Source organism: Acomys minous (assembly GCF_964271855.1).
Source record: "Acomys minous genome assembly, chromosome: 2".
Classification (NCBI taxonomy): domain Eukaryota; kingdom Metazoa; phylum Chordata; class Mammalia; order Rodentia; family Muridae; genus Acomys; species Acomys minous.
Genome location: NC_140484.1, coordinates 37,336,984 through 37,355,306, shown reverse-complemented (window position 1 = coordinate 37,355,306; position 18,323 = coordinate 37,336,984). Strand labels below are relative to the sequence as shown.

General features: G+C 41.6%; 1 protein-coding gene and 1 long non-coding RNA gene across 20 annotated transcripts in view; one reads left to right on the top strand and one right to left on the bottom strand.

The window, feature by feature from the left end:
- The window catches only part of TRPM3 (transient receptor potential cation channel subfamily M member 3), an 809,383-nt gene that overhangs the window by 284,230 nt on the left and 506,830 nt on the right, over nt 1-18,323 (top strand). The window contains exon 1 of one of the 19 annotated variants that reach the window (XM_084750070.1): nt 11,737-12,169. The exons of 17 other annotated variants lie outside the window; for them this stretch is intronic. In XM_084750070.1, the coding sequence (XP_084606196.1) occupies nt 12,080-12,169 (90 nt within the window). In that variant the 5' untranslated portion in view covers nt 11,737-12,079. Of the gene's footprint in view, nt 1-11,736; nt 12,170-18,323 lie in introns of those variants that run through there. One more of the 19 variants, XM_084750059.1, reaches the window with a different exon arrangement.
- On the bottom strand, nt 7,550-11,829 carry LOC311579555. The gene is made up of 3 exons (XR_014773187.1): nt 11,691-11,829; nt 9,497-9,705; nt 7,550-7,897 (listed from the first exon to the last, which is right to left on the bottom strand). It is a non-coding gene; the product is annotated as an uncharacterized lncRNA (long non-coding RNA).

The window sequence follows — 18,323 nt, the reverse complement described above, 5'->3', positions numbered from 1 at the left end:
TGAGTGAGTTAACCCAGAAGCAGAAAGACTCAAATGGTATATACTCACTTATATCTGCATATTAGGCCAAGGGGCATGTCCTACGAAAGCCTTCACTTACCAGGAAACTGAGACAGAGGGGAGGACATTCTAGTGGGACTCTAGATGAGAGAATCGTGGGAGAAAGGCAAAGTAGAAGGATCCAGAGGGTCCTAGAAGCCTACAAGTAGAACATTATGATAGGCAGATTTGGGCCCAGGGGTCCCGCTCAAACTAAGGCACCAGCCAAGGACAATACAGGCGGTAAACCTTAAACCCCTACCCAGATCTAGCCAAAGGACAGAACACTCTCCACAGTAGAGTGGAAAGTGGGATATTACTTTCTCACATACTCCGGTGCCTCACCTTTGGTCCGTTTATTCTTGCTTGTTCATTCTGTAGCCAAGAGACATTTGACTGACTTCACACAATGTTCCAGAAACTCTGCTGTGCCCTAGTATACAGTGGTAGGCTGTCCTCTAGAAATTACATGAAAATAGGAGGTGGGGATGAAAAAGAAGTAAACCAACCATTTAAAGAGTTACATGCTCTAAAAAGTAGAAAAGTATTTAAAGAGAGAGATGCAGTAGGTACTAAGGAACTTCTAAGGATGTGCTGGAAGGACTCTTAAAGATTCTACTCGAGCTGGGCTTCCAGCCTTGTGAAGGAGCCACACTTGGGGAAGAACTAGAGGGAGGAACACACCGGCAGAACAAAGAATGCACAAAACAGTCTTGTGTCAAGAAACTCAGAAGCTATTGAAGTATGATGGATGGTGATAATGGTCCACTGTTAAGGCTGAAAAGATGAGCAGAGTCAATGAGTCACAATCCTGAAAACCAAGGTGGGGAGTAGATCATCTCTCAGCCCTATAGAAGGGACCTGAGAGGAGACAAGGTCATGTCACTCATGACGGTGACTTGACTTGATGTTTTAAACACTTCTATAGTTTTATAAAATGAAATTTATCCTTCTTTCATTTGATCTGTAGCTGTCCACGTGTTTGCATATGATTTAATTAAGGGACAAGAAAAAGCATTCGTATTATCTAACCTTGCCTACTTATTATTTTGCATTTATTTTTTTTTAATTTCTTATGTAAGCACTGATATATTTATATCAATTCTACCCAGCCTGTCCCTCCCCCAACTCTTCCAGTGTCTTTCCCTGACTGCCACTCAAATTCAAGATTTCATCCATCGACATATCTATCAATAGAGATAGATATAGATTGCTAGATATTAATTATATGGAGAGATAGATATTAATTATATATATGTATGATAAACTATTTTTTCTCTGAGTAAGATTTATTTTTCCTCTCTCAGTGGCCATTGACTCACTGTAGCTCATAATCTAGGGTTAGGACCTTGTATAACGCCCCGAGTCTATGGTATATGTTACCTGGTGATATCATTATTCAGATGATGTTTAAGCAACTGTATTGTTGAGATGGCATGGATACAACTTCCTTGTCATGTTTTGAACACAGTGTCAGGCAGTGGGCATCCGGCTCCACTGGCTCTTGTAATCTTTTTTTTGTGTGTGTATGCCAGTGATTTTTTTCCTCCTTTATTAACTTATTCTTGTTACATCTCAATGGTTATCCCATCCCTTGTATCCTCCCATTCTTCCCTCCCTCCCATTTTCCCCTTATTTCCTTCCCCTCTGACTGTTCCTGAGGGGGATTACCTCCCCCTCTATATGATCATAGGGTATCAAGTCTCTTCTTGGTAACCTGCTGTCCTTCCTCTGAGTGCCACCAGGTCTCCCCCTCCAGGGGACATGGTCAAAGATGAGGCACCAGAGTATGTGAGAAAGTAATATCCCACTCTCCACTCTATCTGTCTCCTTCACTATTATTTTCCACGAATCTTTTTTTAATTTACTATAATTTATTCAGATTACATCCCAGTTGTTGTCCCCTTGCGTGTATCTTCCCAGTCCCTCCCTCCCTCCCTCCCTCTCTCCCTCCCTCTTCTGCCCTATTCTCCTCTCCTAGACCTCTGACAGAATCTCAATGTAAGGTTTTCGTTTCTATCTACTATTTACCAAAACAACCATTGCACAAGTTTCTTCTCACCCCTCCTCCTGCCTTGGGAACGTTATATTTCTTTTTCTATTAATAGTGCCTCATATAAAAATCAAGTAACCTTGAATAATTATCAAAACTTGGTTTAAATGATTACATAGGCATCATTGATTTGAATTGGCTGGGATAGCCATTCAGTTTTGGCCCAAATGCATCATTGTATGGCTGAAACCACCTGTGGCTGTTATAAGTTGCTGGAGTGGCATGCTGCAGTAGATATCTGGAACTATTTCAGTTGCCTTAAAAGTAGGTTTTCAAAAAAATATGTCATCAAACCTCACACAACATATAAAACCATGGCTCCGAAGGCTTGCATGATACACTTGTGTACACATTCAACTTTTAGGTAAGTGTTGTTTTCCTCATCTAGAAAATACAAGTGGAAATAAATAGATGGTGGTAAGAATGAAACAAATTTATATGTGTTAAAAAAAAAAACTGAACCTGCCAAAAAACAAAACAAAACAAAAAAACCTGAAGGAACATTATTTTCCACTCCATAAGTTCCCTGTGGGAAGGGAGCTGTTAAATAAATACTGGGCATGCCGGATGAATATGGACAGTCTTTGTCTCACAGTAGAGGTCCACCTACTAGAAGTACAACTTAGGAGGTAGAGTAGGACCCCATGGGGCAAACAAAAGCCAGAGCCACTGGATGACTTGTGGCCTGCCTGAGCTGTCCAGCCTCCGGTGTTAAAGTGGATCCTCCAGAATCACTTTGCCTTGGTTCAGGTTAAACATCTCAAATGCTGCTTTCTTCATGGAAAGTCAGAAGAACTTTACTTCATCCTCTTCCTTTAAACTTGCCATCAGTATCTTATAATATGTACAAATATAGATGATAGAATCAGATGGACCTAGACTTAAGTCTACCTTGCATCACAAGATGTCCTGAAGGAATATTGAGGAGAGATTGTTCTTTTGTTCATAATATTGAGATAATGCTGCAAATGTCCTGAGTGTGTTAAGAGGCATATATTGTGCCCTTGGTACCTTGTGCTCTTTGTGGTTACTACTTAACAAGTTGCCAATCGTTTCGGCATTATCTTAATCATCCCTATCTGTTTTAAAGATTAGGACTTATAGAATTGTATTAATTGTCAGATAACTTAACAGGGTTTCAAACCTAGTTCACCCTGGCATCAAAATTCATGCAGTTTGCATTGATTTTTAAGCCCCTTCACAAGGTAAAAAGATAAAGAGTCAAAAATACAACTCTGGTCAACCAATTAAAATCATCTAATTCCTGAGCTACTATGAATATAACTCATAGTTGTTGAAAATAGCAGACTAAACACAGTGACACATCTCCTGGAAGGGTGACAAAATAAATAGGTACAATAAGTACAGTTTTCATTAGCTTTCATCATGACGTTCCTCCCAGATCACAGTATGGCTCTGCTTCCCAGGTGAGCAGACCTTATGTTCTGATGTGGGGCTGGTCAGCAGCATCAGAGACTCAAGATGCACAAGACGCAATGTGTGGCTGCAAAGGCCTCTCACTGGTGGAGAGCCAGAGGACATTTGCGGGGATATATGGAAGGTCCAAGCTTGAACATGTGCATGTTTGACTATCCTCTGGCCAGCACCTTTCATAAGCTGCACTGTTAGCAATGACGTTCTCAGATCCTCTTGAACTGATACAATTTCTTTCAGAATGAACTGGAGATTAACTGGTTATGTCTCCCTATCCCACAAGTATTAAATCATGGGGTCATTAACAACTTGGTAGAGTTGATGAATTTTATAACAAATTTGTCTAGGGCTGGAGAGATGGCTCAGCGGTTAAGAGCACTGACTGCTCTTCCAGAGGTCATGAGTTCAATTCCCAGCAACCACGTGGTGGCTCACAACCATCTATAATGTGATCTGATGCCCTCCTCTGGCCTGCAGGTGTACATGCAGGCAGAGCTTTGTATACATAATAATAAATAAATCTTTGAAAAAAAAAAACAAAGTTGTCTATGGTATACACAGAGGTGTAACTATTTGTACTCAGTTGTGTTACACATATCTAAGCTTAGAGTAGAGAGAAAAGCTGCAGTAGCAAGTAGCATCATCACAGATATCAGGAAATTGTGGCTATAAAGTAGTTTAAAATGAACATCTCAAATTCTTATTCTTTTAACAAGGCTCCATGGACTCATTAAAATTTTAGACTCATTGCAAAAAAAAAAAAGAAAAAAAAAGAAAAAAAAAGAAAAAAGAAATCATCTCCATTATGAATGGAGGTAATAGGATTTCAAAGCTAAATGTGGATGTAGTTTAGCTTCTGGTCTTTGAAATTTGCTGTACACTTTATGTGTGCAAGTGCAACTTTTTAAGCAATATTTTATTAGTTATTGGAGAATTTCAGACAAGACATTTTGGTCTTACTTACCCCCCTCCTTTAGCTCTTCACAGATCAACTCCCTTTCCCTACCCACTCAATTTTCTGTCTTCTGCTTTTTATAAAAAGCACATTCAGAACAATTTGTGCTGCCCAAATATGCTTGGTTGTGTGGCCCTCTAGCAGAGCATGGCCAACTTATGGGGGTCTTACTGTTAGAGAAGGCAGATGCATCTTCTCCCAGCAGCTTCCAGTTGCCCACAGCTCCTTCGCTAGGATGGGATGTCATGCCCAGCTCTCCCCTCCCTGCTGGGGTTTGGTCTGGCTTGGGTTTGCACAGGCCTTGTGCATGCCGTCACAGCTGCTGTGAGTTCCTATGTGTGGATGCCTCGCCAAGTCCAAAGGACACTGCTTTCTTTTAGGCAGCCACTGCCCCAGGCTCTTATACACCTTCCCACGTTCTTCTCTTCTACAATGACCCCTAAAATTTGAGGGGAGGGGCCGGTCATGGTATATATGTTCCATTTAGCATGTGTGCTTTCTATGTTTAGCGAAGTACGAGCTGTTTACATATTTTTCAAAGTAACGCATTTTATATGTTCGTTTTATATTTTCTTCATAGATGTGTGATTGCCTTTAGCTTACAGAGAGGGAAGTGTCAGGAAAGTCAGGTGTGTGTGGTATCCTCTGTTTTCTGAAGTGGCTCCTCCTACACGAGTAACAAAAAGAGAGGGGTGAAGATGTTTTACATTTTATTTGTTTAAAAATATTTTCCTTTGATTCTACTTTAGCATGCGTGGTAACACTTGTGCCTCTGCCCCATTTATGAGGTAATCATGATTTCCTCCTTTAATGCTACTGTGTATCCTTGGAGCAACAGCAATGGGCTGAATAACACCTGTCACTTCAGCTAGAATAATCACAAATACTTTTGAGCCTGGGTAGCAGATAAGGTCCTCTTCTCTGACCTCTGCATCTATGAATAACTAGTTAAATGATATTCTTTTAATGTGGATTAGCATTAAACCCCCAGTTTGCAGAGAACATCAAAATGCCATAAAAATTAAGTGTCATTCCCAAATCATCTTATAAATGGTAAAGCTGGGTTCTAAGTCCAGGACATTGGATCCCTGGTCCTGGGTCCTTGCCATTGGGATGAACTATCATCAGAGCCATTGAACAAGGTAACTCATACTATTAATATTAATAATAGTTGCAGTCACATGCACCTTTCACTATTAGTGTCGTGATAATTGCTTCTATTTTTTACCGAAATATGGACATTATAGTGGACTTTGTTTCTACACAGAGAAACTAAGGCTTCAATAGCAGATGCAACTGGTCTGCTAGGTAAATAGCTGCATCTGCTAGGTTCAGGTCCGTGTAGTGAATAAAAGGAAGAAGAACTGAGTCTAATGTCAACACTATCTGATAAAGATACACAAAAGGATGCTTTTCTTCTACCAGCGTGAGCTTCTCATTAGCCCAATACAACCTACATTCCTTCAAGCCAGGTCTAAATGTTTTAAAAGATGATTTTATAATTATCAATTCAAGTTTATTCTCTTTTTCTCTCCTTCTCTCCTTCTCTCTCTCTCCCTCCCTCCCTCCCTCCCTTCAACTCTCTCTTCCCCTCCTTCCCTCCCTCATTTTCTGTATGTATAGAATGTCAATTTTCTGTGTATGTGGGCACTATTATTTAAAGTCAACATTGCATAGGCTTACTGGTGAAAATTTCAGAAGAGGCTAAATTGAACACGAAATTTTTCAAAGCTCCCTAAAATACCTCTGTGGAAAGTATTTCAAAGGCTTAAGAGGAATAAAACATTGCTATATCTTAAGTACCCCAGTGACACAGTAATGAACGCATCTCTGAAGAGGCTGCATTCTCATAGCCCTGAAGAGGATGTCTACTGCATGCCATGGTGAGAAGAGAGATTGTCCGCTGTGGAAACATGGAGGGCTACATAGGTCTGTTTGAGTGCAGTCCAGAATAGCACTGGGGAAACTGGTCTTGCACATTCCACCACAGCCTTAAGAACTTCTGCCAGTTGAAGCTGCCCAACCATGCAATAATCTGCCTCAAAGCCTCACTCAGTCCATGTCACATGAGACATTTATGTGGAGGGTGGGGAGCAGGCATGAAAAACAACCCAGTGTTGGAGGAATAGTAGAGTAGTATAAAATTATCTCATTGAGATACTTTTTTTTTAATATATGAAACAAATGCTGCTTAGGCTAGTTTTAAAAATGAGTAATTTATTTTAATATAGTTTAGTATATTTCAGAATCCATTATCCATAAAAGAATTCCAAAGGGGGGAATTATTTAATCTATTTGAAGAACAACATATTTGGAAATAATTAATAACAGTGTTATTGATCAGTAGGGTCTATAATGAGATTTTACATTTTAAAATATACTGTAAAAACATCAGAGAAGTCCTAAAATGTTTATAGCTCTGAGTACAGTTTAAAAAGAAATGAATCACTTAAAAGAAAATATGTTTTTCAGACAAAAATGTTAATTACCACAATGTTCTCAACACAAATGATCTTTTTGACAAAACTATTGAGCTAGAAGAATACAAGAAAGCTATGAACTGAGCCCTGGAGAAGAGGCCCAGCAGTTAACACTGCTTCCTGCTCTTCTAGAGGACCAGTTAAATTTCTAGCATCCACATTAGGCAGCTCATAATCTCCAGCTCGAGGGGTTCCAAAGTCTCTGTCTCTCTGTCTCTCTTACACACACACACACACACACACACACGGAATACACTCACATTCATAGAAATAAACATTCACCTTTAAAAAGAAAAAGAGACAGCTCTTGGTTGAGGCCAGTCATAAATAAGGAGAATGTTAAGACCATTACAGAATTTTGAAGTGGAGGCAGATACATACAGAGACAACATAGTTTGGTTGTGGATACTTCTCCCGAATGCTGGAATATCATCAGCCCTGTTGAGACCATACTCAAAAGTAAGCTCCTGAAATACACATCCAATTAAATGCTCAATTGTTCAAAGATTTCAATGGTATAATAACAAAAAATTACAAAATTATTTTGGAATATTTTGTGTTTGAATGTATATCTTCTTTTTTTTTTTATTGCTATGAAGATAAACCATGGCCAAGGCAACATGTAGGAAAAGAGTTTATTGTCTTTCAACTGCCTGTTAAGCACTGCCTGCAACACACAAATGCTTTCCTAATCCAAAGTTCCAAAGTCTACTCGTTCTTCCAAAATCAGCATGATCAGGCCAGTCACTTCTTGGTACCAACAACTTCTCTCTTAGTTACTTTTCTCTAACTGAAAAGAAACACCATGCCTAAGGCTACTACAATACAGGCTTCTTATAGGGTACTTCTTGGGGGCTTACAGTTTCAGGTTAGTTAGAGTTCATGAATAGCATGGCAGGCAGGTATGGCACTGGAGCAGTAGCTGAAAGCTTACATCTTGTCCACAAGCATATGGCATAGAGAGAGGAGCAGGGGAGAGAGAGGAAGAGGCGGGGGCGGGGGGGGGCGGGAGAGTCAGAGACAGAGACAACAAAAAGTGAGAATGGCATTGGCTTTTGAAACCTCAAAGTCCACCCCCAATGATACACTTCTTCCATTAATCTCCTAATCATTCCTGAGCAGTTCAACTAAACGGGGATCAATATTCAAACATGTGAGCCTATGGAGATCATTCTCCTTCCAACCACCACAGCATATGTGCTGGTTAGTTTTTGTCACCTTAACGCAAACTGGGGTACCTGGAAAGAGGAAACCTCAGGTTAAGAGTTGCCTCCATTACTCTGGCCTGTGGGCATGTCTGGAAGACATTGTCTTGATTAATGATGCCCAGCTCAACTGTACGCAGTGCTAACCTGAACAGATCATTCTGGATTGTGTAAGAAAGCAGGTTGTGCAAGCCATGGAGAGCAAGCCAATGAGCAGAGTTCCTCTGTGGTCTCTGCTTCAGGTCCTGCCTCCAGGTTACTGCCTTGACTTCCTGCCTTGCCTTACCTGAGTGAAGTACTATAACCTATTCACCAAATAAACTCTTTCCTTCCCAAGTTGCTTTTGCTCATGAGGTGTTTATCACAGTAATAGACATCAAAGTTCGTATAAGCACTTGGGGAGGAGGGTTTGGGTCTTCTGATCTACCTGTTCATTGTGCGTGTCCTAGTGTCCTTAAGTTTTCAACTTAGTCCCTCTATATCGGAGGGATATGATGAAGACTGATATTTGGTACAATGTTCTATCAGACTGTCTTGACTTTCCTGACAAGGGAGCATGGTGTTGAAGGATAAAATATAAACCACCTGTAGTTACAACAGTATCTGCACAGAGCCTAAGCTAAAAGATGGCCAATGGGAAGAGGGCTTGCATACTATAAAAGAGAATGAAAATATGTTGGAAGACACACTTTAGAATGTGAACATTTAACTCACCTGATTTGCTACTTTCAGGAATAATAAAAGGTTATATGATCATTTAGATTTGTAAACACACACAGTCATATCATTTAAAATGAGCATTTTGGATGTGTCGGACTTTATCTGCCTTGACCAAGCTACAGCTTCTCTTTCTCCTCTTAGGTTCCTCTCTTATGGCATGAAAGAACGCATTCTATGTGGGAAACAAAATAGAAAACATTTCTTCTAAATCAGAAGGGGGGATCCTGAAACCCCCTCTTTAGATATTTGGCAGCAAATAATCCTGGCACAAATTGCTCCAGTGATGGGAGGATGCCTCCTCAAGCCACTCATCCTTTTGATCTTCTTCTTTGCTGTGTAGCCTCTAAATCTACTCCCAGAAGGTTTTGTGCTCATCCCTCTAATTACCATTAGAGAGAATGTGACACCTCCCACTTCCTCATTTCACACAACCCCTAACTATGTTTCTGACCAAAGTTAGTCTTAAAAATTAAAGGAGCTAAGAGGATCAAAGCCTGTGGTTTCAGAAGGATGCTCTCATTTTCATGGTGTTCTTGACACTTTGGAACAGCAAGGGGCTGTGACGTTCTTGCCTTCTGACCGAGCTGGTTTCCCCCAACCGCAAAGACACCACTTGAGGGTCTTTAGTAGCCAAGAGGCGCTGGCTTCTGGTAGCCTCACATAAGGCAATAGTTGGCAATCTGTTGGCTGTCATTCTGTAAGAAAAGTCCGAAGAAAGCCCCACTGCCTTTGCAGTCTTCTTTACTTCATTTGTTAAACCTCACAATTCATAGACAGCATCCAGGTTTAATTTGTCTCGCTTGGCCTCATCACCTGGTACTGCAAAACATATACAGAGAGTATCTGTAATGCGAAGGTCAGCGGATTCCCAGTATGGAGGAGGGGCATGCTACCTAGAAGATGAATCCTGGTGGGAGGGGCCTAGGAAAAGCCCAACACTGTATTCTAAGTGCCTCACTACTAGTAGTTCATTGGCATCACAAGAACCCTGGATTTGTAGTTGTGTGATTATCTCCATCTCAGAGATAGAAGACTCCAATCTACATAGAAGATAAGAAGATTTCATTTTGTGGACTCTGAAACCTGATTTTAGGATTTAGGAGGTTAGACAAACCCCACTGACATGCCACATGTGAGGGACATACTGAGCTCTTACTCCATTTTGTTTTCAACTCTTACATCACATTATAGGGCCAGGAAATGGAGGCAAAGGTTTTAGTGTCATTGCCTCGCTTTATGAAAGAAACAGAAAAGAAAGCTTATCTTTACAGCTCACTAAATGACTCTAATCCTGGCCCCAGTTTTGCTCTCTGTGCTATACATGATTAATTTCTCTGGACTTCACTTGCTTATTCTGTGTAATAGGTAGGAAGATGATAGTAGCATCTGCCTGGGGGTGATGCCATTAGTGAGAATTTACATGATGTAAAGTGTCCAACAGCATGCCCGGCATGGTTAACACTTTAAAATGTCCTTCTCCCCATTGTGGAAGTAGGATGGTGACAGAAAATGAGCCTTGTGTGATTTCTGTTAAATGGATACTGCTTTAATAGGAATTAATGTGATGCATGAATTTTTATGTTCTAGTCAGTCTGCATCTCTGACTCTGGAGCACTTTAGGAAATGGTGCAGTGACTCAGGTGCCAGGTATTTGTTACATTCTTTGTTCCTGATGCTAAAAGGCAGCCTTGTCTCACATCTGTTCTAACCCTCCCTGGATTGCCTCCCAGAACCCAGGGTAGTCATGGGAGGGGGAGGGGGAGGGGAAAGAGGAGGGGGGTTATTACCCATTTCTTCTGGTTAATTAAAAATGGAAAATCTCTACAGACACTGGGAAGGAAATAGGTGGAAACTTGAAGTACCCTAGAAGCATGTAAGGGTGAGGGTGTGGGGATTCTCTAGAGAAGAGTCTGTGATCAGTACTAACCACTGAAGTTTGGTGCCTGGGGAGAGTGGGTAGACCAGGTAAGGGGCATGACATGACCAACCTGCTCAGCCCTCCTGAGCTTCCCTTCTCTATGTGAAATTGGCCAATTTCTGCCTTTAAATGGAAAAGTTCTTTTATTCTCTTTCACCGTGGCAGCTTTTAAAATTCCATACTCCAATGCAGCTATACTTTGTTAAAACTGCCTCCAAGAATTATTGTGAGGAGGGGAAATACTCACTTGAGGAAACCATCTTTTGTGGGCAGTAAAGCTACACAGCACTTTAAGGGTTAAACTTTGTTTCAGAGAAGGTCTGTCTTTCGGGGATATCCCCAATTTAGAAACTACTATTGCTAAAAAGGTAAGTCACAAATGCATTCTTTTGCAAAGCTTTGTATGCCATGAATAACTCGCTGTCCCGTGTGTGTGTGTGTGTGTGTGTGTGTGTGTGTGTGTGTGTGTGTGTGTGTGTGCCCCTGACTATCATCTATCATTTATCCATAGCGCGCTTGTATCAGGGTGAAGACTGTCAATCACAGTTAATAAAAGACCTCAGAACACAGCAGGGATCTCCTTGTACTATAGATCCATTTTACGATAGCTCTCAATTTATTATGTCACACAAATCAAAAAGGAAGCATTTATTTTATCATCCAGAGGCATCCCTTCTCCCTCCCGGTGTCCTCGCCCCTCCCCCTGCGCCAGTTTCCAGCCCCTCAAAGATGCTTTGTGCAAGAAAGTACAAGTTCTCCTTCTGGCTTCATTTTTGTTGCTTTTCGCTCTTTTCCTGGCTCCCACCCACCCCACCCCTCAAAATAAGGAGAAAAAAAAAACCAAGAGAGCAAAACAAATGGCCCTGGTTCCCCCCCAACGCCTGACCTGCGTTTGCTGGGAGAGCAGGAGAGGGAGCGCGCGTTCTGGAGCAGGCTCCTCTGACTCCGACCACAGGCTGTTTTGTGCAGGCTGTCCCTCTCCTTCGAAATCAAGCATCCCCTCCCCGAAGCAGCAGGCAGTGTGCCTCCATTCGGCCACATTTGGTATGCATGAGCACGGCTGCAGGGAGAGGGGAGGTGGCTTTCTTAAGAAGGTTCAGGGGCTCAGGGAACGCCACTTGACTAGACTCCCAAGTTCCAGGAAGCCTCTGCCCTGATGGAATTTGCAGGTGTGGAGATGACCATGGGCTGCCAGGGCCGTGGGGGACCGTTTATTTTCTAGGCACTGCCCAGCTTTGCAGTTTCTTGTCTTCCCGGTGGAATTTGGAAGGGGTCATGAATCAGACTGATGCTTCTCGACCCCTAAATTGGACCATCCGGAAGCTATGCCACGCAGCCTTTCTCCCATCTGTCAGACTTCTCAAGGTACTGTAACTTGCTGCTTTGAATGGTTCTCACTCTGCTTTTCAGGTCTATACGCCCAACTTCGCACTTGGACTGGGACGCCAGTTCTGAGGCGGGCATGAGAATGCATGCAGCTCTGCCTGTGTTACCCATGGCTGGAGAGAGTTCCCCACACCCCTACCCCATCCCCACCCCCCACCCAGCCTGCCGAATGGCCTGAGCCACACTAGGGAATTAGATGCTGTCAAAGGGATTAAGGCTACCTGTGTGCACCCCCCACCTTTCTTAACCGCTTAGCCCGCCAAACAATTAATTCTCTTATTTGGAAGGAAGAGAATAATCGCGGGCTGGAAATCTCTTCCTCTCCTGCATTTGGCTCCAGAGCTCATTTCCTTTCCCTGGGGAAGCCCTTGGACCCACTTTCCCTTAAATGGAACCTGAGAGAACAAAGGATTCTCCTCCTGATTTTAAAAGCTCCCTGGCTAGGTGGTCAGCCAGGTAGAGACAAAGGGAGGAACGAACCTTATCCCTAGTGACTTTTCAAAGGCATGAGAATGTCTGTCTCTTGGTGTCTGGACTGGAGTGTGAGAAAGTATTGTTTCCCATACATTGAAGGAAGCCGCCTCCAGCTCTGAGTTACACAAAAGATTCCCACCACACCTGAGCTGCAGTTGCTAGCTGTGTCCACCGATGCTCATGTTTCTGGAAGCCAATGTATTAAAGAAACTGGGGAAAGTCCTCACAACTCCTTGGGAATCCACCTTGATTACCTGCCTGACAGGGAAGGACCAAAGTGTGGAGGTGTGGAAAAGAAGCATTGATTAGAAAAGAAAGCGTGCTAACCCCTTGGGGTGAGGTGCGGTGGGGTGGGGGGGATGCATAGCCGGGTGTTTCATTAAAGTTTGCCAGGTAAGGCAAGTCCTTATTCCTCTTTTTCCTATTATGTGTGATCTTTTGATTTAATTACTAGTGATCATAGAGGGAATTAGCTACAGTAGAGAAATGATGGATTATCCCTGAATAAAACACTCTGATTTTTTTTTTTGAGGTAGTATTCTCGTTAGCTGTGATGTGGAGAGACAATTCCAAATAGCTAAACGGTGCCTCGTTACCAAATAGGACCCCACTGTCTGTGTTTCCCTGGCCTTGTCAAATACAAACTGGTATTAACTTTTACAAAGTGTGCCCCCAAGTGCCCTTCAAACCTCATCCTGTGGTTGTCATGGCAATGACTTGCATCCCAAGGAGCATTTGGAAGGGCGAGCATTTGGGGGACTAGGGAGTGGGAGAGATTTCTACACTTATGCATGCTTTTGCTCTATTGGAGCAACATGTGTAATAGGGCATGAAAAAGAATGGGGCCAGAAAATTAACAAATGAACACGAATTTCCCTGCAGATTTAGTAGTCAATCAAGACTAAGGAAAAATGTTTTGGCAAATTAGCTATGGCTTAGAAAGTGAAGTTCTGTGACGGTGCATGCAATAGGAACTGCCTTTTCAGTTAACGCCACTCACTGGCTTGAGCCCAAAGTGTTGCTTTTTAACTCGTCTTAACAGATATACATATATATTATTAATGAATACTTGATGTATTATTAATTAGTGCTCATTTTTAAAATAGAAACTGTTACTATTATACTCTTCACGAAGCCAGAAGTTTGTTCTTGAGATAGATCACTTATTTTTAGAAGGCCTCTGTTATCTTTTAAAAGTGAACACACACACACACACACACACACACACACACACACACACACACCCCTTAAGCCAGAGACCAACGCTTGCATTTTCATCCAACTGCACCCTTCCATTTATTCCATTTATTAATGTGGTGCTTGATAACACTTCGTCTAATAAAGGGCATTAGTGGGCCTCCTTTCGCTGATTGCAGTATCTGAAAGAGGGGGTGCATTTTATTAGAGAACTTTCTCTCTAGATGACATCTGTGTGCTCGAGAGTGTAGCAGCCCCATGAGACTTCAGATCGTAAGCACATTTCAAAATCTTACAAGGAAAATAAAGTGGTGTCAAATCCTTTCAGTAGTATTAGGCAGAAGTACCAACTTCTTTTGGAAGGCAGCTGCGCTCACCACTGGACCACCCAGCTGCTTTGGGAGATGAGGAAATGTATCCCCATGTGAACACAATGGTGTGTGTTTCCTCCTCTGGGTTATCATTGCCTCATTTTTGTTCTGCTTAGTACCTATGCATTCTTCTACTGCTTTTATCTTCTGAGTAAAAACTGGAAGCTCACGAGTGATAATTGGCATCTTTGCTGAACATTAAATATTCATTAATGTTTTATTTCCTTTCAGTTCATTGCTCACTTTCCACTTTGTCATCTTTTTTGCCTTAGGCCACACTCTCCCCACCCTACCACTACCATTTTAATTTGACGGATGGGATCTCTGGACATCCAGAGTTATTGAAATCCTTAGCTAAAAAAGCCAATTCATCCATTCAACAAGTAATGTTTGTTCCTCTTTCAACTGTCCTGATATGTTTTGCCCTCTCTGATGCCCTGTGACTTGAAATGCAGTGCGGGGTGTGAAGGCCTGATTAGATTTAGCTAAATGCAGATCACTCACCAATTCTGACAGTCTAGGTTCAAGCTGACTTCCCTTCTCATCTTCTCCTTGAAAATGTATAGAGTGTTTTTATTTACTTATTTTTTGCTAACATATATATAATTTTAATAGATATTAAATTTTCCATGTTCTGCTAGAAGTGGGTTGCTAAGGAATCAAAGGGAAAAGACATCCTTGACACATGAATTAAACCCAGCAAGTGTTGGAATGGACTTATTATTCCTTCTGAAAACATTTCATTTGTTGTTTTGTCCACCCCAAAGCAAATTTTGAGCATGCCAACTGACTCTCACTCTGATTTGGAGCGTCATTTGGAAATAACACTTGGAAATGAATGTCTGGACAGGCACTGGGTGATGATAGCCAAAAGACAGAGCCTGCTTTGAAATGGAGGCCTTTCACATGGGACACTCTCCAGACGACTTCTCTCTGCTGTAGTTTGCTTCATTCTTCTGTGGCTCAAGACCTCATCCTACCATCAATCACACACACACACACACACACACACACACACACACACACACACCCCTCATACACTCACACACACACATACACACACACACACACACACACACACCTCATACACTCATACACACACACACACACACACACACACACACACACAAGTGAATTTGGTTTCAGTGACAGAATGTTCTTAGCATATTTCATATTCATTATCAGGTCTGTCTCTGCCATTGTTTTATTTAGGATATTTTATTTTGGTAACTTGAGTTTAAAGATTATTTTTAGGGCAACGAGTTTTCTTAGAAGTGAAGTCTTGGCAGGCTTTTCGAAGGGAAAGGCTTCTGGATAATGGGTTGCATTGGAGCAAAGGGAAAAGCTATGTAACATGCTTTGAATAAAGACAGGTTATGACAATTCATTAATGAAGAGCATATGATCAGTGTAACTCTAAAGACTTTGGACACTTTCTATTGAGCAATGGTATGATTTGAGTGAGAAATGTCAAAAATAGAATACAAGAAAGGATCAGGGTTAGCAATTTTTGCTGCTATTCCAGCGGGCCAGAGTTTGGTTGTTAGTGTTCTTGTTGGGAGGTTTTATAACTTCCTCTAACTCTAGATCCAGAGGATCTGACACCTTCTTTTGGTCTCTATGAGAACCCATATTTAGAAAACACACACACACACACACACACACACACACACACACACACACACACACACACACACTGAGAGAGAGAGAGGGAGAGAGAGAGAGAGGGAGGGAGGGAGAGAGAGAGAGAGAGAGAGAGAGAGAGAGAGAGAGAGAGAGAGAGAGAGAGAGAGAGAGAGAGACATGCGCCGGGGGATCATTTGGCTTTTGAGACATGGTCACTATAGATAGCCCTAGCTGTCCTAGAACTGTCCTAGAAGCTATCCTGTGTCAACTAAGCTGGCTTCAAATTCACAGAGATGCATATACCTTAGTCTCCCTCCTGAGTGCTGTGATGAAAGGCATGCACCATCACACCTGGTTTAAATCCTTTAGACATACATAATACATTGCATTTGGCAAAGGTGGGTTTCACTGTGTTTAATTTCCATTGTCTTTCTTCTTTTTTTTTCATTTTCACTTCATAATTTTTTTTACATTTGAATCAACTATGCCCAAACATTCTTATACAATGATGTAAGATTTGATATCTTTACAAAAATAAAGCAACTTCTGCCCTCCATTTTGAGGAGAGGATGCATAAGGTTCTGCACTAGGTCAGAACCAGTTCTGCTTCTGACTAGGTTGTATCTAGAATTGTGGAAGTTTGTGATGCACTGGAAAAGTCCTAAGCAACTGCTAGAGATCTAAAAATTCAGTTCTTCCCAACAACACACCCTGAATAGTTGCCTGGTAGAGACAATTGCTCAAGAGAAATCTGAGGACGTCCATTGTCTTTCTAACCAGTTCTGTGACCTTGAGGCTACATAGTCTCTCTGTAACATGGAGTTCTTTCTAAATTGAAGGGATTGAATCTTGAAGAGATCCCATGGTGACTCCCTATTGTGAGGCCTGCATGCTCCCTGGGAATGGAAGAACACACTATACCTGGGCTGAAAAGATTGGCTAGTCTAATAGAAAAAAAAATGAAATAATAAATAGCGAGATTTAAAGCACAGAGGATCTTGTCTACTGAAAAATGCATTTGACCATTATCCCAAAACAGGTGGGTTAATGTTCTCAGTGATGTGATGCCCATATTCAGTCAGTGCTGTACACTTCCTCTGCCTCTAGGGTCTAGTCTTGGTGAGATGTGGTTAAGAGGAAGATGAATGGTGAGATTAGGGACCTGGAGAATTTCTAAGAAGCTTGGTAAGACCAAAGTAATAAAAGTAAATTAAATAGGGGCTTGTTATATTGCATCTCAAATAATCTTTGATTTCCCATCTTTGGATGGAAGTCCCAGGACTTCCCAAGAAAGAAGTACAGAGCTGCTTTGTGGTCCTCTTGGGAAGATAGAAAGATGTGTCACCTGCTGACTCTAATTAGTCAGAGACAGAAGTCATCAACATGCTTCTCTGTGTCACTCATTTCATTGACTACAGGTCCTGTGGAAAGCCCAGTAGCAGAAAACTTTGAAGTAAATGATACACAATTCTAGTAGGGTCACCTCTGTGTTACTAGTCTTTAACGAAATGTTAACAATCTTGTTAAACTATGTATCATTTCCCCAATTAATGCCTCCTCCTTGCAGTTCAGTCTTTGGGACTTCATCTAACAGTTGTTTTATTTTTCTTTCCTTCCTGACTTTTACATATTAAAATTAGTGGAAGTTATTTGGGTAGCTGAAGGAAATTACTTGGTAGAGCAGTGATTTGGATACGAGATCAGGGATGAAGTTTTATTTTTTTGTTTGTTTGTTTTTGTTTTTTTCCAGACAGGGTTTCTCTGTGTAGCCTTGGCTGTCCTGGACTCACTTTGTAGACCAGGCTGGCCTCGAACTCACAGCCATCTGCCTGCCTCTGCCTCCCGAGTGCTGGGATTAAAGGCGTGCGCCACCACACCCGGCGAGGGATGAAGTTTTAAACTCTGTATTTCTTTATCAAGTTATGCCATGATCATCACACTGTTCCTGAAGCAAAGCAAAGAGAGATTTGCTGTTTATTGTATAGTTGATGGTGATGTTTCCAGAAAAACAAACAAAAACAAAAAAACCACAACTGCTCCTTAGTGCTCTCACGTTCTCAACAATTTTGTGGAGATTCGTTTCAATGTTTACTTTTATTTGTGTGCTTTTGAGATGTCTGACTCTGAGACTGACCTCAAACCCAGGCCAATCCTACTGTAACTTTCTACATGTTAGGATTGCTGGCATGAGCCACCACACCCAACCTTCAATTTGTATTTTAAGTGGATGATTTCCAAAGCTCTTCCAATACCATATAAGATTCAGAATGTTCTATGAATGGTAGAATAAGAGCAAATCCCAGATTGTTGCTCAGTGAGGACAGGCCACAACTGAACCATTGTATTGAGCAGCAGCTAACTTCAAACCGGCAATGAAACACATCCCTGTTCATTCTATCCATGCCTTATAAAATTATGATGAGAGGGCTCAGGGATAAAGAACAACTATTTTTAAGAAAATAAGG